This window comes from Rhinolophus sinicus, chromosome 3, assembly GCF_057876585.1.
Source record: "Rhinolophus sinicus isolate RSI-liver-muscle chromosome 3, RSI-T2T, whole genome shotgun sequence".
NCBI classification, from domain to species: Eukaryota; Metazoa; Chordata; class Mammalia; order Chiroptera; family Rhinolophidae; genus Rhinolophus; species Rhinolophus sinicus.
Window position 1 is genome coordinate 127,944,594 of NC_142503.1, and position 23,190 is coordinate 127,967,783.

At 55.4% G+C, this 23,190-nt stretch overlaps 3 protein-coding genes across 10 annotated transcripts; 2 read left to right on the plus strand and 1 right to left on the minus strand.

The window, feature by feature from the left end:
* Positions 1–678: 678 nt before the first annotated feature.
* JPH4 (junctophilin 4) lies at positions 679–10,268 on the plus strand. 2 transcript variants are annotated; one of them, XM_088796977.1, is made up of 6 exons: positions 679–1,110; positions 1,631–2,180; positions 2,926–3,697; positions 6,721–6,839; positions 7,149–7,681; positions 8,612–10,268. In XM_088796977.1, exons 2-6 carry the CDS (start codon positions 1,802–1,804, stop codon positions 8,693–8,695), a joined length of 1,887 nt encoding a protein of 628 aa, XP_088653103.1. In that variant the 5' UTR covers positions 679–1,110; positions 1,631–1,801; the 3' UTR covers positions 8,696–10,268. The 2 variants fall into 2 exon arrangements, with proteins under 2 accessions (XP_088653103.1, XP_088653102.1); XM_088796976.1 differs by having other exon boundaries at positions 942–1,110; positions 7,134–7,681; positions 8,612–10,258.
* Positions 10,269–10,364: 96 nt separating this feature from the next.
* AP1G2 (adaptor related protein complex 1 subunit gamma 2) lies at positions 10,365–18,344 on the plus strand. Its single transcript, XM_088796975.1, has 22 exons — positions 10,365–10,601; positions 11,015–11,219; positions 11,653–11,777; positions 11,921–12,062; positions 12,180–12,276; positions 12,434–12,510; positions 12,629–12,724; positions 13,137–13,217; positions 13,539–13,637; positions 13,776–13,831; positions 13,994–14,107; positions 14,251–14,391; positions 14,476–14,530; positions 14,611–14,733; positions 15,433–15,522; positions 15,616–15,743; positions 15,999–16,103; positions 16,446–16,569; positions 16,652–16,787; positions 17,480–17,643; positions 17,872–17,970; positions 18,058–18,344. Exons 1-22 carry the CDS (start codon positions 10,501–10,503, stop codon positions 18,157–18,159), a joined length of 2,460 nt encoding a protein of 819 aa, XP_088653101.1. The 5' UTR covers positions 10,365–10,500; the 3' UTR covers positions 18,160–18,344.
* Positions 18,330–21,622, minus strand: THTPA (thiamine triphosphatase). Of its 7 annotated transcripts, none has more exons than XM_088796979.1 (4): positions 21,387–21,583; positions 20,983–21,066; positions 20,328–20,879; positions 18,330–19,193 (listed from the first exon to the last, which is right to left on the minus strand). In XM_088796979.1, the coding sequence occupies exons 1-4, from the start codon at positions 21,433–21,435 to the stop codon at positions 19,048–19,050; spliced, it is 831 nt and encodes a 276-aa protein (XP_088653105.1). In that variant the 5' UTR covers positions 21,436–21,583; the 3' UTR covers positions 18,330–19,047. The 7 variants fall into 7 exon arrangements, with proteins under 7 accessions (XP_088653105.1, XP_088653108.1, XP_088653107.1 ...); XM_088796982.1 differs by having other exon boundaries at positions 21,286–21,423; XM_088796981.1 differs by having other exon boundaries at positions 20,961–21,066; positions 21,286–21,423.
* Between the last annotated feature and the right edge of the window lie 1,568 nt (positions 21,623–23,190).

Sequence of the window (23,190 nt, forward strand, 5' to 3'; positions counted from 1 at the left end):
CAAGCAGCGGGCAGGTTCATCCTTCTTCCCAGAACCCCCCAAACACCACTTCCAGCCCTCCAGCCTCTGCTTGGGCTCTTTCTGCATGGATTTCTATGCTCAAGCCGGCCCTTCCCTGTGCAGCGCTTTCTCCCTTCACAACCCTTATTTCAACTTTCTCGGTCTCCATATCTATTTCTCTCTCCTTCCTTCTCCTCCTCCCCAGCTGCTCTCCTCCTTGCCATCCCTCACCAGCCCCAGAATGGGTCTCCCTCCCTTCGTCTCTCTGCCAGAAGCTCCCTCCTCCGTAGCTCTCACTCCTGCACCTCTTTCTTTGTATTCCTCTCGCCCTCTCCCGGCCACGCCAGCGTCTCTCCTCCCCCGCCCGCCTTCGGCCTCCCCCAGCCTCCCGGTCCTCAGCTCCGTCTCCTCCCCCTCCATCGCCTCCCCTCCTCTCGGCCTCACCCCACTCCCTGCCCACCTCCCAGGGTTTCTTGCCATCCTGGGGGTCTCTGTGCCTCTCAGTCTCCTGTCTACCTGCCTCCTCCCTCTCGGCAGGTTTGTCCGGCATCCCACCTTTTCTGCCTGGGCATCCCCCCACCGCCGCTATCACCGCCACTGTCTCTTCTACTGTCTCCTCTTCCCACCCTCTCTTCTCCTCTCTTCTCCCTGCCCCTTTAAATCTGCCTGGCCCAGCCTCCCCCGTGATGCTGGGATGGAGCAAACATTGATTTGTGCTGGGATGGAATCGGAATTTTGATATTTTTTCCTCTCCCAACCATAAGAAGAAAAAAATAATAAAAACACCCTCTCTTGGTTGCCCCCTCTCCCTTCCCATCCAGTTCCCAGCTCCTCTTCCCCATCTCCATCCAAAGCAGATTTTTTTCTCTACACTATTCTCATCTCCCCCCCACACCCCTGCCACTAACTCGCCCCCACCCCCACCCCACCGCGGCTCCTCCAGCTGGGGAGAGAGGGGACTCTCTCCTTGGGCTCCCCCACCTTCGCTCTCTGGGTTGGAGCAGTCTCTCCGGAAGGGGAGGGGGCTTGGCTTGTGCGGGTGAAGTGGGAGTGGAGGTATCCTGCCATGGACGCCGAGCCTGGGAGGCAGCCTGAACCCCAGCCCACATGGTGAGTAACCTACCCACTCCCTCCCGCCTGTCTGCCCATCTCCACCTGCGCCTTTTCCTGCAGAGCCTCCCCCGTCCCTATCCTTTCCTCCACCAAACCCTCTGCCCACCTTGCACCGATCTCCCCCCTACATTTTCAAACCCCCCCCCCTTTGCCTAGGAAGCCAAAGAACCGCGACAGAGGGGTCCTGACAGCAACCAAGGAAGGGGATAGCCTAAGACCCTGCCCAGCCCCCTCTCAAAACTCCCCCAATTGCCATCCACACAAGACATTTTGGGGTTCTAGGTTGGAGAAGTGGGACTCCCTCTTGAAATTGGGACCCCAAGTCCTGAGAGGGGCTCTCTACGAGAATGGAGGGGTGGGGGAGGCCCCGTGCCTCCAAAGCTTAGGAGCTCCTGGAAGATGCTGCCGAAGGGTGGGGGGTTGGAGGGCGGTGCTGATGGCGGGGAACCACTGGGCCAGGGAGCGGCGGGCAAAGAGGAGGGACCTCGCTCGCCACTTCCCCCCTCTTTCTCTGCAGCCACTCAGGATGAGGGTCCGGCCCTGTCAGCCCGCGCTGGGGCCCCCCCGCCCGGCCCCGCTCTAACTGCCCCCGCCCCCAGGCCTCGCCCGGCTCGCAGGCCCCCAGCCGGCTCTCCAGCCCCAGGATGCGCTGAGCCGCCGGGGGGCTGAGGCCGCGCCAACTACATGCATGTCCCCCGGGGGCAAGTTCGACTTTGACGACGGGGGCTGCTACGTGGGGGGCTGGGAGGCGGGGCGGGCACATGGCTACGGCGTGTGCACCGGGCCCGGCGCCCAGGGCGAGTACAGCGGCTGCTGGGCGCACGGCTTCGAGTCTCTGGGCGTCTTCACGGGGCCCGGCGGACACAGCTACCAAGGCCACTGGCAACAGGGCAAGCGCGAAGGGCTGGGCGTGGAGCGCAAGAGCCGCTGGACGTACCGCGGCGAGTGGCTGGGCGGGCTAAAGGGGCGCAGCGGCGTGTGGGAGAGCGTGTCCGGCCTGCGCTACGCCGGGCTCTGGAAGGACGGCTTCCAGGACGGCTACGGCACCGAGACCTACTCCGACGGAGGTGCGGGGCCCGGCCCACTACTGTCTGTCTCCTCGTCCGCGTGCCCCTCCCGCTCCGCCTGGCCCGCGTATGCCTTCCCCCGCCACAGGCACCCCATGCCCCGCTGTTTTCCCATCCACATGCACCCCTGCGCCCGTCTTTCTGTACTCTCGTCCCACCATCGCACATACCTTCTTCATTTGTCTGCCCCCTGCCTGCTTTTCCCTTTCCCGAATCTGCCTGCCCTCCCCCCTCCCCCTTTTGCCTGTCCCTCACCGCCCCGTATCTACCTGACTCTCACACAGCCGTCTGCCTGTCCCTTACACCCCTCCTCTCTGCTGGTCCCACACACCTCCCCTCCACCTGCCTGCCCCTAACACCTCTGCCCTGCCCATCCCCTCACATTTCTCCTGTCGGCATGTCCCTCCTAGTCCTGTTCGCTAGTCACAGGCTCTCCTGTACACCCGTCAGCCTGTCCCTCACACCCTCTGGACTGTCTGTCCTCCACACCCCACCCCACCCCCCCACCCCCCGCCTGCCTGTCCCTCCCTCTTTCCCATGTCTGCCTGCACTGCCAAATCCACGGGTCTCTTGCTACTTGTCTGTCTTCACTCTTCCACACCTTCCCATCCAAGCTGGCCTGTCCCCAGCTCCAAGTGCCCTTCCCCAATTTCCACACCAAGGCTTCCAGGGGCGCTTGGGGCCTGTGGTGCAAGGAGAGGCAGGTCCTGACTCTTTTTCTCCCTCCTACCCCCCCCCCCCACAGGCACCTACCAGGGTCAGTGGCAGGCGGGTAAGCGCCACGGCTACGGGGTGCGCCAGAGCGTACCCTACCATCAGGCGGCACTGCTGCGCTCGCCCCGCCGGACCTCTCTGGACTCTGGCCACAGCGACCCCCCGACGCCGCCCCCGCCCTTGCCCCTGCCAGGCGACGAGGGAGGCAGCCCGGCCTCGGGCTCACGGGGCGGATTCGTGCTGGCCGGGCCCGGGGACACTGACGGCGCGTCCTCCCGCAAGCGCACCCCGGCGGCCAGTGGCTTCTTCCGCCGCTCGCTGCTGCTCAGCGGGCTCCGGGCTGGCGGGCGCCGCAGCTCCTTGGGCAGCAAGCGGGGCTCCCTGCGCAGCGAGGTGAGCAGCGAGGTGGGCAGCACAGGACCCCTGGGCTCGGAGGCCAGCGGGCCCCCGGCCCCAGCGCCGCCCGCCCTCATCGAGGGCTCGGCCACTGAGGTGTATGCGGGCGAATGGCGCGCCGACCGGCGCAGCGGCTACGGCGTGAGCCAGCGCTCAAACGGGCTGCGCTACGAGGGCGAGTGGCTGGGCAACCGGCGGCACGGCTACGGGCGCACCACCCGCCCCGACGGCTCCCGCGAGGAGGGCAAGTACAAGCGCAACCGGCTGGTGCACGGAGGGCGCGTGCGCAGCCTCCTGCCTCTGGCCCTTCGGCGGGGCAAAGTCAAGGAGAAAGTGGACAGGGCTGTCGAGGGCGCCCGTCGAGCAGTGAGTGCTGCCCGCCAGCGCCAGGAGATCGCTGCTGCCAGGTGGGCATCAGGTGCAGAGGCTAAAGCTGGGCTAATAGGAAAAGGTACCCTAGGAACAGGGAAGGGGGTTGGTGGCTAAAGGAGGACCAAGACCCAAGGCCTAGGGCCTGGTGGGGAAGAGCAGTCCTAGGGCCAGGCAGTTGTAGCCCTGAATATTTGGGGTGTTTATATCTGAGGCTACAGGTGGATGTAGGTGTAACTGTGGGTGGCTGGGTATTTGAGGGAAGCCGTGTTAGGCTGTAAGTGTGTCTCAGTGTCTTTTGTGGGGACATGTCTTCATCGCGTGTGGGAGTAGCAATGAGTGCTGCCTTATACAGGCCCAGAAGCCTCTTTGAACTCAGACATGTCTCTAGTTTTCGTCTTCTTGCAGCCGATCCAGCCTCAGGCCAGGAGCAACAGCACTGGGCAGGGAGACAGGGAGTATGCATTCCTAACCACATCCCCGCCTGCCCATAGTCTGATATCATTTCATCCTGGTGCCTTGAGGAGGTCTAGTTTGTGCAGCTGACCTATCCACCTAAAAAGATAGTCCCTCTCAGCTTTGCCTCCCTTTATCCACTGATAAAGAATTGAGGGGAGGAGGCTTGCCTGTAAATGAAATATTTTTTCTGTAAATCAGATTACATTTCTATGCATCAGGAATCTTGTTACCTAAAGCAGTGCGCGCCAGTAGGAATAAAATGTAAACCAAATACATAATTTTAAATTTTCTAGTAGCCATATGAAAAAAATAAAAACAGATGAAATGAATTTAAATATTTTATTTAAACCAATATATCCAAAATATTATCATTTCAATCTCTACTCAATAGAAAATTGTAAATGAGATATTTTATATTCCTTTCTTTTTAACCAAGTCTTTGAAATCTAGTATGCATTTTACACTTACAACACATCATTTCAATTCAGACTAGCCACATTTTAAGTGCTGAATAGTTACACATGGCTTGTGACTATTGGGATAGCCCATATCTAAAGAAAACCAAAAACCCATTTGTAATCAGTTTCACAGGCCCCCCTAATTTTTGCCACTCACACATATGAATTTTTACATGTTGGATTTTCTTTAAAAGGGAGGACACAGTTGAAGGATTTTGTTTAATTTGGGGACTGTTTCAGAAGATCAGAGGTCAAGATATGTTCAAATATGCTTCAGTGAGCGTGTGTGTGTGTGTGTGTGTGAACATGTCACATCCAGAATAGATGCCTGAGCCAAAAAAATGTCTATCTATAGTCATATCTGAGCATCTGAATGGTTAGAGTCCAGGGCCTTAGGCCAGGGAAGGGGGAGGGCAGAGCATCAAGGAGCACTTTAGGCTAGATGGGGAGTGGACATGTGTAGGAAAAACTTGATCTCAGTAGCTGGATGATCAGGCAGTGGGAAGAGGCTGGTTGGCTCCCCAGCAACAGGCCTGGCAAACCTGATTGGCTGCCAGCTGCCATGGAAACAAGCAGAGCCTCAGCAGCAGGTGTCTCTGCCAGGTGGCCTGAGCCTGGCCTGATGCCTTTGCACAGACTGGGTCTACTGCCTAGGATTTGATCATCCATACCCTCCCAACTCAAAACCACAGGCCCTTAGCAATATTGCAGTTCCTTGGCCACCAATAGAACTCTGTGTAACCCAAGACTGTGATCCCCATCCCCTGCCTTAAACCCTGAGACCAGCTCAGTTTCAGGACAGGGCTAGTCATATAGAGTCTGAAAGCCCTAAAATGGAAGAATAGCATTATCTGAGGTTCTCTCCAAGCAGGCTGTAAATATCCTTGACCCACCAGGTTTGAGGCGAGGAGGCTGACCATATCTCCCAAGGTGCATATAGAGAAGGTGGACCTAAGTCTGCAGTGGCCATCACCACTCCTCTCCCCACCCCCACACTCAGACTGCCTTCCTAGGCCAGATTAAATAAGTCTAGTAGGTCCAGAGGGTGTCATGGGTCTTGATCCATTCAAGCCCATGGCAAGTATATCAGTCACGACTACAGACCTAATTTAATGATTACAAAGCATCTACCATTAACAGCAGAGGGTGAAAGGGAAGGGAAAATTGAGAAAGTGTGACATCAGAGGGACAACTGGGAACCAACAGTAGGGAAAGGATTGATGATGCTTCAAAGTTACCTGTACCTAAGGAGCAGGGCAGGATGGGAGGTGGGTTGTGGAAGGGAGACTAAGAGCTTACCCAGAAGGTAAGCTCCTTCTCACAGTGGTGAGAAAGCATTCATGTTGCCGGGGAGATGGAATAGGTAGTAGCAGAAAGGGGGACCAACCTTTACTCCAGTTCCAGAGCTCAGAAAGGATGAGGTAGAGCGGGGAGCAGTGGCAGTCAGGAAAAGGGGAGAACAATGTGATAACAAAAGAGGCTACGGAAAAGCAAGATGTGAAATTCTCACGTCAGGAAATCTGCAGGGAAAGGCAGGATTCAATAATAAGGGCTAGCAGCAGTGAGGGGAAGGGAGAGGATGGCTCAGAGCAAGGAGGTGGGGGTGGAGTGAAGGAGGGCAGAATTGAGGTTACAGGCAACCACCGTGGATCCCACAGAGAGCTATGTGACCCCAGAAGTATGAGAGGAGATGGTAATAACATGAAGTACCGGCAGCAAAGAGGGTGGGAAGGCATAGCTGATAAGCACCAAGCAGGTGCAACTGCAGAGTGATGTGCTAAGAGGTCTCAGTTATCACTGGAAAGGGGGCAGGACAGGAATGAAATAACAGAGCTGAGGGCAGGGAGGAAAGGCTTGGTCCTGCAGCTTGAAGAAGAGACATGTTACTACAGGACCTAATGGTGGAAGGGTGTGAGAGGAGCAGGAGGGTGTGATGACAGCCGGCACAGCTCAGGTCTAGGAAGGGAAACCAAAGGCCAGCTGCCCTGCCTGACAGGGAAGGGGGAACTGGCAGAGTGTGAGCAAGGGTGAGGCTCAGCAAAGGCTGGGCTCAGATCCAGAGGCTGTGATGTAGTGGGGACATGGGCCAGGGGGCTGGAGCATCTGAGCGGGTCTGGTAAATCCTTGTCCCCGGTACCCAACAGGGCAGCAGACGCCCTTTTAAAGGCAGTGGCAGCCAGCAGCGTTGCTGAGAAGGCTGTGGAGGCTGCTCGAATGGCCAAACTGATAGCCCAGGACCTGCAACCCATGTTAGAGGCCCCAGGTGAGGCATGGGCAGCCAGGGGTGACTGGTGGGCCCCCCGGGGAGCTGGAGGGGAAAGGGGAAGGGAATTCCCACAGGGGACTGGGGATGGGAAAGCCAGGGTGCCAGGGTCCAAGGGATGGAGGGTGGGAGCATAGGGAGCAGAACTGGGAATTGATGAAATAGAACAAGGGGTTAAGGTCTTTCAATGAGAGGCTGTAAACCTGGAGATACCAGTCCCGGGAGCCACCCAGTCAGGAGGATAAAGCTGTAGCTTTTGCAGCACAAGGCCAATTAGGCCCCTCTGATTCTTAGCTATCCCTGTCCCAGGCCGCAGACCCAGGCAGGACTCCGAAGGTTCCGACACAGAGCCCTTGGATGAGGACAGCCCTGGGGTGTATGAGAATGGACTGACTCCCTCAGAGGGCTCCCCTGAACTGCCCAGCAGTCCTGCCTCTTCCCGCCGACCCTGGCGACCCCCTACCTGCCGGAGCCCACTGCCTCCTGGAGGGGACCAGGGCCCCTTCTCCAGCCCCAAAGCTTGGCCTGAGGAATGGGGGGGCCCCGGTGAGCAGGCAGAGGAACTAGCTGGCTATGAGGCGGAGGATGAGGCTGGGATGCAGGGCCCAGGGCCCAGAGACGGTTCCCCACTCCCTGGAGGCTGCAGTGACAGTTCTGGAAGTCTTCGAGAGGAGGAGGGGGAAGATGAAGAGCCCTTGCCCCGGCTGAGGACCCCAGCGGCCTTGGAGCCTGAGCCCATGGCCACACCAGTCCTGAGGGGCCTGTCCTCACGGGGTCCTGAAGCCGGGTGCCTGATGGAAGAGCTTGATGAGCCAGCTGCCACTGAGAGGCCTGCCCAGCCGGTGAGACAGACATACTCCATCTCGCTTTGTGCCCTCTAAGTATCAGCTCCTTTCTGGCCCCTCTTCTCCTCGAAGCCTTGCCTCTCATCCTTTCCAGACCTCTCTCTGATCCCCTGAAGGACTTGCTTTGGATTCAGCTTTCTCTCTGTCTGCCCAGTCTTAGACTATAACCCACCTCAAACATTTTTTAAAACTTGAGAGCTGGAAGAAACCTTAGAGACCTTCATGTCCAACTCCCTCATTTGACAGAAGGGGTAACTGAGGCCCAGAGCACTTAAAGTAACTTTCCCAAGGTTACACACAAATAATTAATGGTAGAGCCAGAACATCTTTGCCTGTTCTCCTTCCATCTCATTTCCAGCTCTGGTTTCCTTCTCCACCCCTGTCCCCACCTCCACACTTTCTCTCTTTGGTGCTCAGAAATAAAAAAGGAAAAGCTTGTTGCCTCCCTACCCTGACTCTCCCTCCCTCTCCTGGGAAGAAGGGAAATAGGAAAGAAAGCAGAAAACCAGGAAGGGTGGAGTTTCCCCAGAACTCTCTACTCTGATTGGACTCCAGGCCTTCCCCTGTTTCCTAGCAACCACATCCTCACCCCTTCATCCCTCTCTGCTGTACTGCAGTACCGGCTGCTGTTGCCAATGTATGCTAAGGCCAGGCATCTGCCTGGGCCATGTGACATGGTGGTAGGAAGGGAGTAGAGGGAGGAGGGGGAAGGGCTGTTTCTGACTTGAGGGAGCCAGAGGGAAGGTGGGGCCCTGACTGGGAGAAGAGGTGTTTTGCAATCCAAAACAAAGGTTGGAGATGCCTCTGCTCTGGCCTCTGAGGAGAGGTGCCTGGGACCCTTCAGCTTTGCCACCTCAGCCAGGGCAGAAAGGTGGTCCTCGGCCTGGTCGTCAGGGACTGAGACTGCATTTTCCCCTGTCTCTCTAGGGAGCTGCCAATCCCTTGGTGGTGGGAGCCGTGGCCCTCCTGGACCTCAGCCTGGCGTTCCTGTTCTCCCAGCTCCTCACCTGAGGCTCCTGCCTGACCTAGTTCTGGCTTCGGGTGCTGCCTCTTCACTCCTTTTACCTGCCTTTTTCTCTTTTTCTCCTCCTGATTGTTTTTTCTCCAATCTTTCTCTTCTCCCTTTCTTTTCTGTCTCCCTTTGTTTTTGTCTGTTGCTTTTTCTTTCCCGCTCTTCCTTTCAGATTCTCTCATTTATTCTGGATCTGTCTCTGTCTTCCTTTCCCCACCCCACCCCTTCTCCTTCTCTAGATTGTTTACATATGAAGGGCTTTTCTTGCTCAGAGTTGCTCTCTTCTCTGAGACACACAAATCTAAGTCAGACCATTGCCCCATGCCCTCCCCGCCTTTTCTTTACACCTAAACTTGGATGAGGGTGGAGGATTGGTATCCTGAGGAGTCTCCTGGAAGCTGAGTGGAAAGGAGGAAGAAAATGGAGAAGGAATGACTATGTACTAGGCAAGACACTGGCCGAGCTTCTGTGGCTCCCTAACCCAGGGACCTGGTGTCTCTGAGGCCAGGTGAAAAAGCTGGAGGAGGTACAACCACCATCTCTGACCCTGAAGGATCCTATGTCACCTCCAAGCACTGCGCTAGGTTCTTGCCTAATTCCAACCTTTGCTGAAGGAGATATGAAGGGAAATGAAACATAGGACTCCCTAGCATCTCCCACTTTCTTTCCTCAACAGCCAGCCCCTCGTCTAACCCAACCCCCTAGGGTGGCATGCCGTGTCTAGAGCAATGTATAAAGGAAAGAGCCCAATGCAGTCAAGCCTACCCACTAACCTCTCCCACCCTCTTTCTTCCTCTAAAAATTGGGTTGGTCTGGACTCACTTGTGGCCTTTGATTAAATTTCTAAGGGCCTGAAGAAGACATTCATTCCTACTGCAGAGGATTAGAGGCACTTGAGCAAGGACCCCACTCCCCAACTCTGGCAGTTGTATGGGTGGAGGCAATTCTGGGGAACAGAACCAGACCAGGTACCAGGAGCTCACAGGGCAGCACGAGTTGTGACAAGCTTAGTAGTCTCCACGTGGGTTATATCTCTTCCCACATCACTTCAGAATCTTGTGAAATGGGAAAGCAACAGAAGGAGGGGATCACAGGAAGCCAATCTATCACACACTTTCCAGGCAGGGCAGAGGTGGGAGTCAAACCGGGGTGAGAGGTGGGTGGAGATGCCCTGTTTGAGACTGTGGCTGATCTCTGGTACTAGCTTTTCCCCTGAGGGCAGGGAACCCTAAGGAGGGGACTGTAAGGTCCCCAGAGGATCTTTCCTCCCTCCCCTGCATGAGGCAGAGGCAAGCTGCCTGCCAAACCCCTCCCCCTCCTCAAGGAATGGCCTTGCCTGGGAATGCCCACCACACACACCCTCTTCTTTTTTTCTAGTCAAACTGTTTACTCCTTGGCCTGCCTCCCTCCTTCCTCCCCTCTCAACCTTTACTTCTGATTTCTGATTTCTATTTCTGGAATTTGGGATTGAAGTTAAACTACAACAGTGCCGCCAACACCCAGTCTTGCAGGAAAAAAAAAAATACAAAGAAATTTAACAAAAAAAATATATTAATAAAAAAGTTCAAAAAAGGGGGGGGATTGTCATCTCCTTTGGGGTGCGATGGCTTCAAACCCAAGCTCTCTCTGAGGCTCCCTGGGTGGTGAGAATGCACGAGGAGCTCTCTTGGGGACCCCCAGACCTGTTACACAGCCTCACGGCCCCTACGTAAGAGTCCTTCCTCTGAACTCCAAAGCCTGAGGCCTGAGGTCAGAGGACTCAAGACGGCTCAGCAGGGCGGCCCACGAGGGGCGGGGTCCCGTGATGGGGGCGGGGAGAGGGAAGGACCAGACCAAGCACCAACCCCGGCCGGGCCCTGTACCAGGAAACGCCGGGGGGACAGGAACGGAGCTGAAACAAGCCAGGTGAGGCTGGCGCCCTGGTGTGCGGAAGCTGGGGCCGCCTGAGAAGTCAATGTGGGGAGGAATCCCGCGAAAGAACTAGTGCCGGGCCTTAGAGGGAAAGGAATGGCTGAGCCAGGGATGGGGAACCAGGTAGGGGCGGAGGGGGGCAAATAGGCGGGGCTCCCGCGCGTGCTCAATAGGAAAGGGCGTGGGGTGGGGTGGGAACGCATGCGTAGTGGGACCTTCTGGGGCGGGGAGGAAGGGGCGGAATTTGGAGACCCACGTGGGGAAAGGTGAATGTGGTCTCAGTGTTAGGGTAACTGTGGCACCAGGGCCTTCAGGATCTTGGCACAGGGCAAGCCTGGGCAGAAAGGCCAGGCACTCTGAGCCAGAGAGGGTTAAAGCCCTCTCCATTCCCGGGCTCTGCCCCCTAGGATGGTGATCCCTTCGCTGAAGCTTCAAGATCTAATCGAGGAGATTCGTGGGGCCAAGACGCAGGCCCAGGAGAGGGAAGTGATCCAGAAGGAGTGTGCCCACATCCGTGCCTCCTTCCGCGATGGGGACCCTCTGCATAGGCACCGCCAGCTGGCCAAACTGCTCTATGTCCACATGCTGGGCTACCCTGCCCACTTTGGACAGGTACTGGGCAGGGACGCCTCCCATCTGGAGTTTGACGAGAAAGACTAGTGCAGCAGGGTCTTGGACCTGCTCACCTATTTGTGCCCCGATTTTTTAAATTCTCCAAAGTTCAGAGCCCTCACGATATGCACCACAGACATCCTTCCCATTCATTACCACTCTGTTGGTCATCAGCTGGACCGAACCCTTTGTTCTCTGGCCAGGCCCATTCAGGGCACCCCCTCTCCTCTCTCCCATCCTCCTCAACTCCTGTTTCCTTGAAACTACCCGCTAACTCAGAATCTTCTAAGTCTCTCCTGTGGTTGAAGGGAGGGTGATGGAACTTGAGGGGGCCCCCACAGGTTAATCTGGTGTTAAGGAGGAAGATAGAAAAGGGATGTCAAGTCCTCTAGTTTCACCACTGCCCCTTCCTGGTCTGCCCCCTTCCCTGTAGATGGAGTGCCTGAAACTCATCGCCTCCCCCCGGTTCACAGACAAGAGGGTGGGCTACCTGGGGGCCATGCTTCTGCTGGATGAGAGGCAGGATGCCCACCTGCTCATTACCAACAGCATCAAGAAGTGAGAGGGTTCTGGGAAGCACTTGGAATCAGGGAGATGGGAGAGTGGGGAACTGGGAAGTCCCAGGGGGGCTGCCTACTGTAGGTACTGGAAGGACTGGATTTCTCTGAGGCGTGACTGACCGTCCTCCCAAAACTCTGCAGTGACCTGAGCCAGGGGATGCAGGCAGTACAAGGCCTGGCCCTGTGCACACTAAGCACCATGGGCTCTGCTGAGATGTGCCGGGACCTGGCCACTGAGGTAGAGAAACTGCTCCTGCAGCCCAGCTCCTACATCCGCAAGAAGGTGAGATAGCAGGACTCGAGGCACTTGGCCCTACAGAAACTGACCCTAGGTGGCAGAGGTGGGGGCTGGTCCATCCTGGAAGACCCCTGCCCTCTCTGAGCCCCCTGACCCCTGCAGGCTGTTCTGACTGCAGTGCACATGATCCGGAAAGTCCCTGAGCTCTCCGACATCTTCCTTCCTCCCTGTGCCAAACTGCTTCATGAACGCCACCACGGTAAGGTTCCCCATCCCCTTCCTCAGCTCTGGCTATGGCCAGAGGTGGAACATGGGACAGGAACCCCAGCTCACTGGAGAAGGGTAGTATGTGCACATACACAGTAGACTCTCCTGTGCCCCGGGCCCAGCACTCACCTCCCCTGCCCTGACCCCAGGCATCCTGCTGGGTACCATCACGCTGATCATGGAACTCTGCGAACGAAGCCCGGCAGCCCTCAAGCACTTTCGAAAGGTGGGCTGGTGAAGTGGCAGGCCCTGGGCCAGGAAAAGAGGGGCAGTGGGGTTGGAATGGGGCTGCAGGTTGAGAAGATCAGGAAGAAAGCCCAGATAAGGCTGTGCCCTCCCTCCAGGTGGTACCCCAGCTGGTGAAGATCCTCCGGACCCTGGTGACGACGGGATACTCCACAGAACACAGCATATCTGGAGTCAGCGACCCCTTCCTACAGGTGGGCTGACCCTTCCCTGCCATATCCCTAGAACAAAGAGCTTGGCAGTAAGCCCATGGCCAGTGGTCACCTCCCAGAGAACACTTTGGCTCAGTCAGTGTCTTGGGCACGGTGGCAGGTACAGGACTACCCAGGTCATCCCAGGACCGGTGCGGGGAAGGGATGCCTGAAGGTCAGAAAATCCAGTTTGGTCACAGTAAAAAAGCACCTGTCCCCAAGTCCCCTAGCCTCACATACCTCTGATCCCCTCCCAGCGCCTAAGGGGCCTGTAGAGAGGAGACAGAGAGGTAAGGAGGCTCTAGAGCACCAGCCAGACCTCTTCCAATGCTCTCCTCAATGTCAGATTTTTCTCCTCAACCTGACTCCTTACCCTAAGAACCCCTCTATTTCTCAACCTTTAATCCAACCTCAGGTCCAGATACTTCGTCTGCTTCGGATTCTGGGCCGTAACCACGAGGAGAGCAGTGACAGCATGAATGACTTGCTGGCCCAGGTTTGGGGGCTGGGAGGAGTGCTGGTTAGGTGTGTTGCTCTGATCTCACAAGCGCTCGGCATCCCCTCATATGAGCCCTCACCATGGAGTGGCCATAAAATTGTCTCTTTCTTCATTTCCTTCCAGACTGGGATCTCCATGAGGACAGGGACACATAGAGATGTAGTAGTCCCTGTGTGGGGATGTGTGGTAGTCCCTGGCGTCTGGTGGGGGCTCAGGGAACATTGTTAGACGGTTGAGGATTAAATGGCATGGTGGAGACCTTCCAGAGACCTGAGGACAGAGCCCCTTATACATGCATCTTCTCTCCCATCCACTTAGGTAGCCACTAACACAGACACCAGCCGCAATGCGGGCAGTGCGGTCCTGTTTGAGACGGTGCTCACCATCATGGACATCCGCTCTGCAGCTGGCCTGCGGGTATCATCCCATATGCCTCTCCCACTGTGGCTCCACCCACCACCCCAGCCAGAAAACAGGTCCTGTGGCTGGCAGGCCCCACTCCTGAATGAGCAGATTGCTCCTTCCCTGACTGTCCCCCACTTCTGCCTCCCATAGGTTCTAGCTGTCAACATTCTTGGCCGCTTCCTGCTCAACAGTGACAAGAATATTAGGTAAATTCCCAGGTGTCTGGCTGGGTTGTGCCACGGAGCCCCCCTTGCCCCCTGCCCTCTTCGCAGTCTCCCAATTCACTCTTATCCTTGTACCCAGAGCAGAATGGTGCAGAAAGGGGGCTGATGGCCATGGTGTGATAGGTCCTCTCCCAATCTGTCCAGGTACGTAGCCCTGACGTCATTGCTGCGGCTGGTACAGTCTGATCACAGTGCTGTGCAGCGGCACCGGCCCACCGTGGTGGAATGTCTGCGGGAACCTGATGCCTCCCTCAGCCGGTGAGCAGGACAGAAGGCCCAGCACTTGGTGGCCAAGACCTGAACCAGCTCAGGGCAGCTGGAGTAAGGGGACTAGGAGACAGGTGCCCGGGGAAGGGGACAGCCTGGACCACCTCGTACAGAGACATTTTTTCTCCTGCCAGGCGGGCCCTGGAACTGAGCCTGGCTCTAGTGAACAGCTCCAATGTGCGAGCCATGACGCAAGAGCTTCAAGGGTTTCTGGAGTACTGCCCCCCTGACCTACGGGCTGACTGTGCCTCAGGAATCCTGCTGGCAGCAGAGAGGTGAGGTGACAGGTGCCCAGGAGACAGAAAGGGTAGAATCTGGGGAAGGTCAGTGCCAGGACTGAAGAGCCATATGTCCCCTAGGTTTGCCCCAACCAAGCGGTGGCACATAGATACCATCCTGCGTGTGCTGACAACGGTGAGGCGGGGACTGGTCTGAGAGCTGGGCCGGAGTGGGCAGGGCTCGCTGCACTGACTCGGCCACGTTCACTACTGCAGGCGGGCTCCCACGTGAGGGATGACGCCGTGGCCAACCTGACCCAGCTGATTGGTGGAGCCCAGGAGCTACATGCTTACTCTGTGCGCTGCCTCTACAGGGCCCTGGCACAGGACATCTCCCAGGTAGCTTCCCACCATCCAAGCTCAGGACTGCCCAACCCTTCCAGCCCTTCCTGGGCCACCTACTCCTTATACCTGGTTCCCAACTGTTTTTCCCTTAAGGTTATAGCTAGCTACTTGGTGGAGGAGACACTCAAGGACAGAGCCCTATTTTTAGTGAGAACACCTCAACTTCTGTCCTGGCTCTGGTACCTACTGGCTGTGTAAACACAGATGACTAATTTGACTTTCTTTATGCCCAGCTCACTCAGCTTTCTACACTGCCCACCTCCTGCAGCTGTCTTGAGGATCAAATGAGATCAATAAAAGCTCTCTGCATGTATTAGGTTTTATTATTACCTGAATGCTGAGTGAATTAACTGATGCCAACCAGCACTAATAACCCCCTTATCATATCACTTAAGTAGGGTGGGCAGAAACCATCTACTCCTTCTCAAGGGAGGGACCCTCTCCTCTGTCCTCACTGCCCCCCTTGTGGTTAGGCCATGTAGTTCTGACGCTTGGCCACCAGAGGGCAGAGGAAGCCCGGGATCCCAGACAGAGCCAGAGGAACAAACTAACATAATTGCTCCCTGTGCCAAGGCCCTTCCCTTTCCCCAACCTTCCAAACCCAGCATCTGCGCTGCCTAAAAGGATGTCACAGGGTGTAGAAGTGAGGAGGGGACCCATACACTGGCCCAGCATGTTTCTCATCCCACACAGCAACCGCTGGTACAAGTGGCAGCCTGGTGCATCGGGGAATATGGGGACCTTCTGCTAGAGGGGAGCTGTGAGGAAACTGAGCCCCTTCAGGTGAGACCTGCATGGAGGGTACACTGAGGAGGGACTTGTCAGGAGAGGCAGAGCTGATCCCAGGACCCTTACCTGTTCCCCTCTCCCCCAAAGGTGGAGGAAGAAGAGGTGCTGGCACTATTGGAAAGGGTGCTGCAGTCCCACATGTCCCTGCCGGCCACCCGAGGATATGCCCTCACAGCCCTCATGAAGCTCAGCACCCGGCTCCGTGGGGACAACAAGTAAAAAGTGGTCCCAGCCCCTCCCAGAGACCTTCTTGGTGCCTTTAGTGAGAGATGTCCCTTCATTGTGCCCACCAGTGTCTGAGTCCCTCCAGGCACACACCCCACTCCCTCCCAATCCTTAGGTTCTTCCTTCTCAGTCCAGTGTCCTATCTCCCTGCTGTGTGGGACCTCTCCCTTCCCTGCCACAACCTGGAGTTGAAGGGCAGGGCAGATTGCCCTCTCCACTCACACCCCACCCACCCTGTGGCCCAGCCGCATCCGCCAGGTGGTGTCCATCTACGGGAGCTGCCTGGACGTGGAGCTGCAGCAGCGGGCTGTGGAGTACAACACACTCTTCCGGAAGTACGACCACATGAGGTGTGATTAGCATTGTGCCGCCGCACAGACCCAAACTCCTGCTCTCTGCCCCGATGTCTTCTCCCAATGTCCCTTTCTGGGTACAAGGGTCTCAGCCTCACTTGTGTCCTCCCCATCTATAGTCAGAGCCTTCCACCCACAGTTCTTTGAAGCTAACATGGCTTCCAACCCTCCTTACTCATCTGAAAACCAGCAACAGTGTGCCATTTTAGGAAATCAGAGGGGCACTTCCAACCCATTATATGCCTAGGGCTCTCTGGGTTCTTACCCCTCCTCCCATAGGCCTCTTGTAAAAAGCCCCAGGTCCATCCAGAGGGACACACCTGTATTCCATCCTCTCAGGGCTGCCGTCCTGGAAAAGATGCCTCTTGTGGAGCGAGGTAGGTCTCAGGTTGATGAGGAAGCAGAGGAAAGCAAAGAAGTAGCCCAGCTTTTGGAAGCAGACCCTGTCCCCACAGAGCCCCAGGTGAGGACGCTGGAAGCCCCAGGGGGAAGGGGACTTGATCAGGCTTCTATACCCAGCCTTGCCTTTCTGCCCTCTCCCCCAGGCCTCAAAGCTCTTGGACCTGTTAGATCTCCTGGGTGGCACTTCTGGGGATGTCCAGCAGCGTCCCCCTCTGGATCCCTCCCCAGAGGGCACTTTAATACACCTGCTTGACCTCCCCTGTGCTCCCCCAGCCCCAGGTAAGCCTCAGCACGGGGGAGAGGTCTTACAAGAGGGAGGGTGGATATGTGTTCCTTCTCCTTCTTAGCCAAGGACTGAGCTCCAGGTCCCCTCTTCTCTGCTGTGTGCCCCCAATCACATCCCCATATTAGTAGGTAAGACGGTTCATGAGATCATGAATTCTCCATCCAGATACCCTTCAATGTTTCCTTTGTTCCAGATGTCTTACCCTGGCCTGCGGGCCCTGCTTCCTCCCTAGTCCATCGCATATACTTTCCTACTACCCACTCCACTGGCCCCCTCAGCTCCTCAGACTCTCAACTCAAGCCCTTGGCAACTCATGGTCTTTTTACGTGGAATATTCTTTCCCCAGCACATCAAATGACTGGCTTATTCTCACTCTTCAGGCCTTAGCTAAAATGTCAGACACTCCCCTACCACTCCTATTGTAGTTAGTTCCTCCGGTTATCCTGGCTTAGTTTATTTCCTTCTAGCACCAATTACAGTCTGGGATTATCTTGCTTGTCCTGTTTATTGATTCATTCCCCCCACTAGACTGACTGTAAGCTCCAACAGAGACCTCATCTTCCTGTCCACTTTGTCACTAGCATCTCAAGCAGTGCTCTGCACCGAATGGGGACTCACTTAATTTCTGTTGAATGAACTCATTATCTTCTGCCCGTACAACGAGCTGCTTCTCTCCCTACCCTAGCTCCCATCCCAAATCTCAAAGTGTTTGAGCGTGAAGGACTACAGCTGATTCTGTCTTTTGTTCGACCCCCGGGGACCCCTGCTTTGCTCTTAATCACTGTCACTGCCACCAACATCTCAGAGGGTGATGTCACCCACTTCATCTGCCAGGCTGCTGTGCCCAAGGTTTGTAGAAGACCAGGATTCAGAGGTGGCCTAGGCACTCTGGGAGAAAAGGCCACTAAATAGAGAAGGTGGGTGGGAGAGGGAATGAGATGAGAAGGGAGGGACGTGCAGAGAAAAGCACTTGGGGAATTAGGGGGAAGAGAGTTTGAAACTATTGGGTGTGCAGGGGTTGCCTGAACCTAGCTAGTTGCCTTACATACTGTGTTCTGCCCAACTGCGTATGTTCAGAGTTTCCAGCTGCAGCTACAGGCTCCCAGTGGAGACACAGTTCCAGCTCAGGGTGGCCTTCCAGTGACCCAACTCCTCAGAATCCTCAATCCTAACAAGGTGAGCTCCAGGAGCCCCCTGTGGGTAACACCCAGGGAAGGGAGCAGTCATTGGTGCTAACCCTGGTCTCCACTCTCCTATTCCTAGGCCCCCTTGCGGCTAAAGCTGCGCCTCACCTACAATCACTTTGGCCACTCGGTGCAGGAGATCTTTGAGGTGAACAACTTGCCTGAGGAGACATGGCAGTAACTCAGCCTCCACTCATAGCGTACAGTGTCCCAAACTCCTGGGGCCCCAGCTACTCGGAGCCTACATCTGAGGACTACCAGCAGGTGGCGCTCTGGTCCTGTGGTTGCCACTACAAAAAAAACGGGGGGCCTGTCCCCCTCCCCCACAAATAATGAAAGTCCAATAAAGCCTGAGGGGGGAAGCCATTTTTGTGTATATTTGAGGTAGAAAACATACATGAATAACAGCAAGGGAAAAGTCTTCACAGGAAGTATGTATCTTCCCCCTGAGGTTTCGGAACCTGTTTCAACAAAGGAGGGTTTTCTGTCTACCCCTCTCTAGGCTGGGGAGCAGATTTGCCCCCCAACTTCCACAGAAGGTAGTCCACCCTCTGGGCCAGAGCAGGGCACAATGGCAAAATCAAACCAGAATTTCTAGATTTCCCACAGGGATTCCCACCCATTTCCCCAAACTGCCACTTCTCCCCACTCCCCAAGGTGGGGAAATCCCTGCTGCCTCCCCTCATCTCTAACTCAGCTGTAAGGCAGTTTAGGAGCTGCTGGCAGAATCAATGGCATCGACCAAGGGAGGGGGGGTGGCAAGGGATTTTCCTGTGCTTAACTACTGATCACGGCTAAGTGGAAATCCTATAAACACGAGCGGAAATCAATGGAGACTGCTTAGCGGCCAGGGGAGAGGGGCGGCCCACAGATTGCATCTGACTGATGAGGGAGAGGAGGCAGCCTGGGAGGGCTCGACGAAGGATAGCAGAGGGTAGGGTGAAGGAACAGGCAATGCTGGTGAGAGAGGAGTCACTGTGGGAAGGGAGGCCAGGGGAAGAGGCACAGTGAGCGAAGGAATGAACCCCATTAGTCCCAGAGCTCTCTTCCCAGTTATCCAGGAAGTACCCTAGCCCAGGCTACTGTCAGCATCCTTAGTCCCCTGTGGCTTCTCTCTGGAGCTGTGCACTTCTAGTAGGCGCTGATAGTACTGAGGCTGAAAGCGCTGTAGATACACGATCAGCTTGGCAGGTGCCCTCTCCTGTGCTGGCACACCTATAAGCAAAAGGAGAGAGAGGAGAGAACCAGACAGCTGTAAATGCTTCTACTCTACTCCCTGCCCACGCAGCTGGACCCCTAAAGTTGTTTCCAAGGCAGCACTGGGATTCTGAACACCATTCAATGAGCTTGTGTAACCCACCAGGCCACTTCCTGATTGGCTTGTGGAAGTGGGGCCTAAAAGGGCCACTTCAGGCAGGAGAGGGGCTGGGAAGCCAAGCATGAGCCTCTCCTCCAACAAGGAGACATGGTGAAGAGGCACTCAGGCGCCATGAAGACAGAGGGTGCCTAAATATCAACTCATTTCAGTTATTACTCCTGTCCCCCAATCAAGATTAAAGCCCATCTAGGCAGGCCAAAGCTCATTAGCTTGGTAATGAAGCACATGCAGGGATGCACAGAGGGAAACAGGGATGTAGAAAGAAGAGAGATGCAGCTACAGCCATGGGGTGGGATTCACATAGAATTCTAGCCCCTGTGTGGTATGGCGCCACGATAAGCCAGTGTCTTAATGTTAGTGCCTGGCAGCATGCTGGGCGTATAGTAGGGAACCCAGTGTATATTTGCTGAGGAGGTGAGAACAGCATTCCAGGGCTGTAAGGCCACATGGGATGTACAACCCCATACTTGCATGGATGAACTGTCTACAAGGGAGCTAAGCCTGGAAACGAGAAAAAAAAAAAAAAAAACCTACCAATGCTTCTTGCCTCACTGTCTGTACCATAAATAAGACATTCTTGCCTTTTACTCAAAGCTAACAGGACAAATTAAATGAGGCTCTAGGTAGTTGTAAAAACGAGGGGATAGGAGTTGGGGGAAGGATGAATTGAAGGACTGAAGCAAAGAATTGACATGGAACTGAAGGACACTTGGAGGAGTGTCTAGAGGTATGAGAACTAAATGAGACAATGACGGATAGGTTAGGACACCTGCAAGAATTAAATCCTGGTTAGAGAGCTATGACAAAGAGGAAACAGGATTTGATAGAGCCCTGAGCAAACTGGGTCCTCTAGAAAATTGCTAAAGCAATTCTCATTGCAGAAAAAACCCCAGGACCCTCCCCGCTAACTGGCCCAGTGGGTACATCCAGAAGAGAAATGGGGGAAGCACAGAAGGGCCTGTCTCCCTCACCAAGCATGCTGCTGAGCTTGTGGATCTTCTCTAGGGCAGCTGGGACTTCAGCCTCTTCGTGCACCATGGCCTCTACCTCCCCGACAGCGTAGCCAAAATCAGTTGTATCCAGGTCCACTCTGAGCAGTGGCTCTTCTTCATTAGCTCTGGATAGCGCCAGTTTCCAGGCACTACGCTTAGTCACAAAACTAGCTACTTCCTGCAGCTTCAGTGGGCCCAACACAGCTGCCACACCTCCAGCCTCCAGGACCCCAGTCCCCAGCATCTCACAGAGCTGGGCCACAATTGCAGGCTCAGCTGTGAGTTCTATGTACTTAGTGTGGGGTCCTGAGTCACCTGCTGCTCCAGGACATTTGAGCTCCCATCCACTACTCTGTCGCTGTCGCAGCCAGTGGTCAGCCCGCATGAGACTCAGCTCAGGGGTGTCATAGTAGATGTCTTGGAAGGTGACCCGATGCTCCAGGATACCCCCCAACTCTTGCAGCCGCTCCTCTGTGCCAGGCCCAGGAGTGAACTTTCGCTCTACCTCAATCAAGCCCTGGGCCATACTACCTGTAATCAATCAACGAACATTTGATGAGCCCCCAAGGATGCTCAGCTTTGCAGGGTGACAGCTAAGCAAAAAACACCCACCAGAACTTATGAGCACACGCACTCTGTAGAGCTCTGTTGCTGCTACAGCCCTTTCTCCCTGCGTCTGTGATGGATGGCCCCCTCTGTCTCTGATGTTTCAAGGAATCTGCAACAATGACAGGTCTCCAGTTAGAGCTCTTCCACTGCTGATGATGTCCTCAATCCAAAGGGCTCTTTCTAAAGCAGGCCAAGTGGCGGGTGTCCTTTCAACACTCCTTCTTACACCTTGCTACCCCGGGAGGCCGGTGGCTCACCGCTGGGGATAACCCCACTCAACCCAGCCCTTCCCGGCCACAGCACGGGCCTGCGGAGCCTCAGGTCTCACCTCAAAGCCCAAGGGTCTCCCTCTCGCGGGATCTGGAGATGGGGAAAGGGAGCCCACGCCACGCCCGCAAGGAATGCCGGGAACGGTCCCTAGCCTGGTACCTCGGCACCGCTCTCTGCTCAGCCCGCGGGTCCCAGCGCGAGCGGCCATGTTAGGCCCGATGTGGCGGTGCCACGGGCAGGCCAGGGCCCGAAAGGCGCGCTAGGTTTTAGGGGCCGCGACCACCACAGCGGGCCGGGCGCGAGGTCATCCCCCTATGTTCGGCTCATCCCGACCTTTCCCGGCTCCCGGGGGTCGGCCCGGGTCTCAGGCCTCAGGCTGAGCCTGGCACCCTGGGGTCCGGGTGCATGATGGGAGATGTAGTTCCAAAAGGAGACTTTGCTTTCTTCATGTCACACCCCCAACCCCGCGCCCCACGTCGCTATGGTGACAGGAAAGCTGCGATTAGTGCCAGAGAGACTATATCTAAAGTTGAGCTGGGGCTGTCGGGCGAATAGGGTGGAAGGATCTGAGGCTCCAACCTCGTCTCAAAATCCCTCACTCTATAAGTAGATGGGCCACTCATTGAGATACTGTCCAGTAGATATTTTATTGACTATTTATTATGACGGCCCAGTAAATGCAGGCCACCGGCAATGGGCTGAAAAAAAGCATAACTAAGACAACTTTAGCTACTTTAGAGTATTAGAGGGGTTTTAATACATCCTGGCATGAATGTTCAGGGTAAGAGTGGGTGGGAAACTTTCTGTTGGAAGAGGAAGTGATATTTTGGATGGGAACTAAAGACAAGATGGCATTTCAACAGTTGGAGACTCAAATGGAGACAGGAACAGCATAAGCAAAGATCCAGAAGCTGAAGAGCACCTGACCAGTGTGGAAGGAGGAGATGATGATGCTAGAAATACAGTTGAGGAGCAGGTTGGACAAGGCCTTGAGTGCCAAAGTGAGGAATTTGTCACTGAGTTTCTAATGGCCCCTGAGCAGGCTTTGTCAGAAGTAGGAGAAATACTCATGGTCATTTAAAATACAGGAAGACATGGGGTGGCCCTTTGACTGCTTTAGGAGACAAAATGGAGAAGTCTCCTTCTCCTTACTCCCTCTGAGGACTATAGTTACTTGGAGGAGTCAACTGTATGTATGACCCTCTGGGTATGGTAGCTTGCTGAGGAATAGTCGCTCTTCCCAAGTCCTGTGATGCCTTCTATGATTGGTGAGAAGTGCCAGGTTCTCAACACTTGTCCTCTCCCCAGTATGTTTCTGAAAACACATGACCCATAGTAAGTACTGTGGGGAGGACCCTAGTTTACAGACATGGCATCTTGAACTTGGGATTTCTTGGATGCATCCTCCGCTTCATGCCATGAAAAGCACCAATAGGCAGGAAGGAGAGGGACCCCCCGCCGTAACTCCTCTCACTGGACTGCTTTCATGTCATGTACTTTTCAGTTTTCTTGTCCAGAGGAAGAAGATATAATCTCTTCCCTGAATTATAAAATCCAATCCCAGTGGGGCAGAGGGAGGAGCTGAACAGAAAGGAAAGACCAGACTTCAGAGACAGACAGATCTGGGATTGACTCCCACCTTCTTTTTCTGGGTGTTTGGCTTTGGGCAAGCTACTCCTTCTCCCTAAACCTGTTTTCTCTGGGGCCGGCCCGGTGGCTCAGGTGGTTAGAGCTCCGTACTCCTAACTCTGAAGGCTGCCGGTTCGATTCCCACATGGGCCTGTGGGCTCTCAACCACAAGGTTGCCAGTTCAATTCCTCGAGTCCCGCAAGGGATGGTGGGCTCTGCCCCCTGCAACTAAGATTGAACACGGCACCTTGAGCTGAGCTGCCTCCCGGATGGCTCAGTTGTTGGTTGGAGCGCGGGCTCTCAACCACAAGGTTGCCAGTTCAATTCCTCGAGT

Bases quoted from the DNA above. Each gene is read 5' to 3' on its own strand.
- THTPA (XM_088796979.1), bottom strand. From the start codon at position 21,435: ATGGCCGCTCGCGCTGGGACCCGCGGGCTGAGCAGAGAGCGGTGCCGA. The intron at 21,067-21,386 runs GTACCAGGCTAG...TCATTGTTGCAG, and splicing joins GAGCAGAGAGCGGTGCCGAG to ATTCCTTGAAACATCAGAGA. The intron at 20,880-20,982 runs GTGCGTGTGCTC...GATTGATTACAG, and splicing joins CAGCAACAGAGCTCTACAGA to GTAGTATGGCCCAGGGCTTG.
- AP1G2 (XM_088796975.1), top strand. From the start codon at position 10,501: ATGGGGGCGGGGAGAGGGAAGGACCAGACCAAGCACCAACCCCGGCCG. The intron at 11,220-11,652 runs GTACTGGGCAGG...CCTTCCCTGTAG, and splicing joins ACCCTGCCCACTTTGGACAG to ATGGAGTGCCTGAAACTCAT. The intron at 16,570-16,651 runs GTGAGGACGCTG...CCTCTCCCCCAG, and splicing joins CTGTCCCCACAGAGCCCCAG to GCCTCAAAGCTCTTGGACCT.
- JPH4 (XM_088796976.1), top strand. From the start codon at position 1,802: ATGTCCCCCGGGGGCAAGTTCGACTTTGACGACGGGGGCTGCTACGTG. The intron at 3,698-6,720 runs GTGGGCATCAGG...GGTACCCAACAG, and splicing joins CAGGAGATCGCTGCTGCCAG to GGCAGCAGACGCCCTTTTAA. The intron at 7,682-8,611 runs GTGAGACAGACA...CTGTCTCTCTAG, and splicing joins CTGAGAGGCCTGCCCAGCCG to GGAGCTGCCAATCCCTTGGT.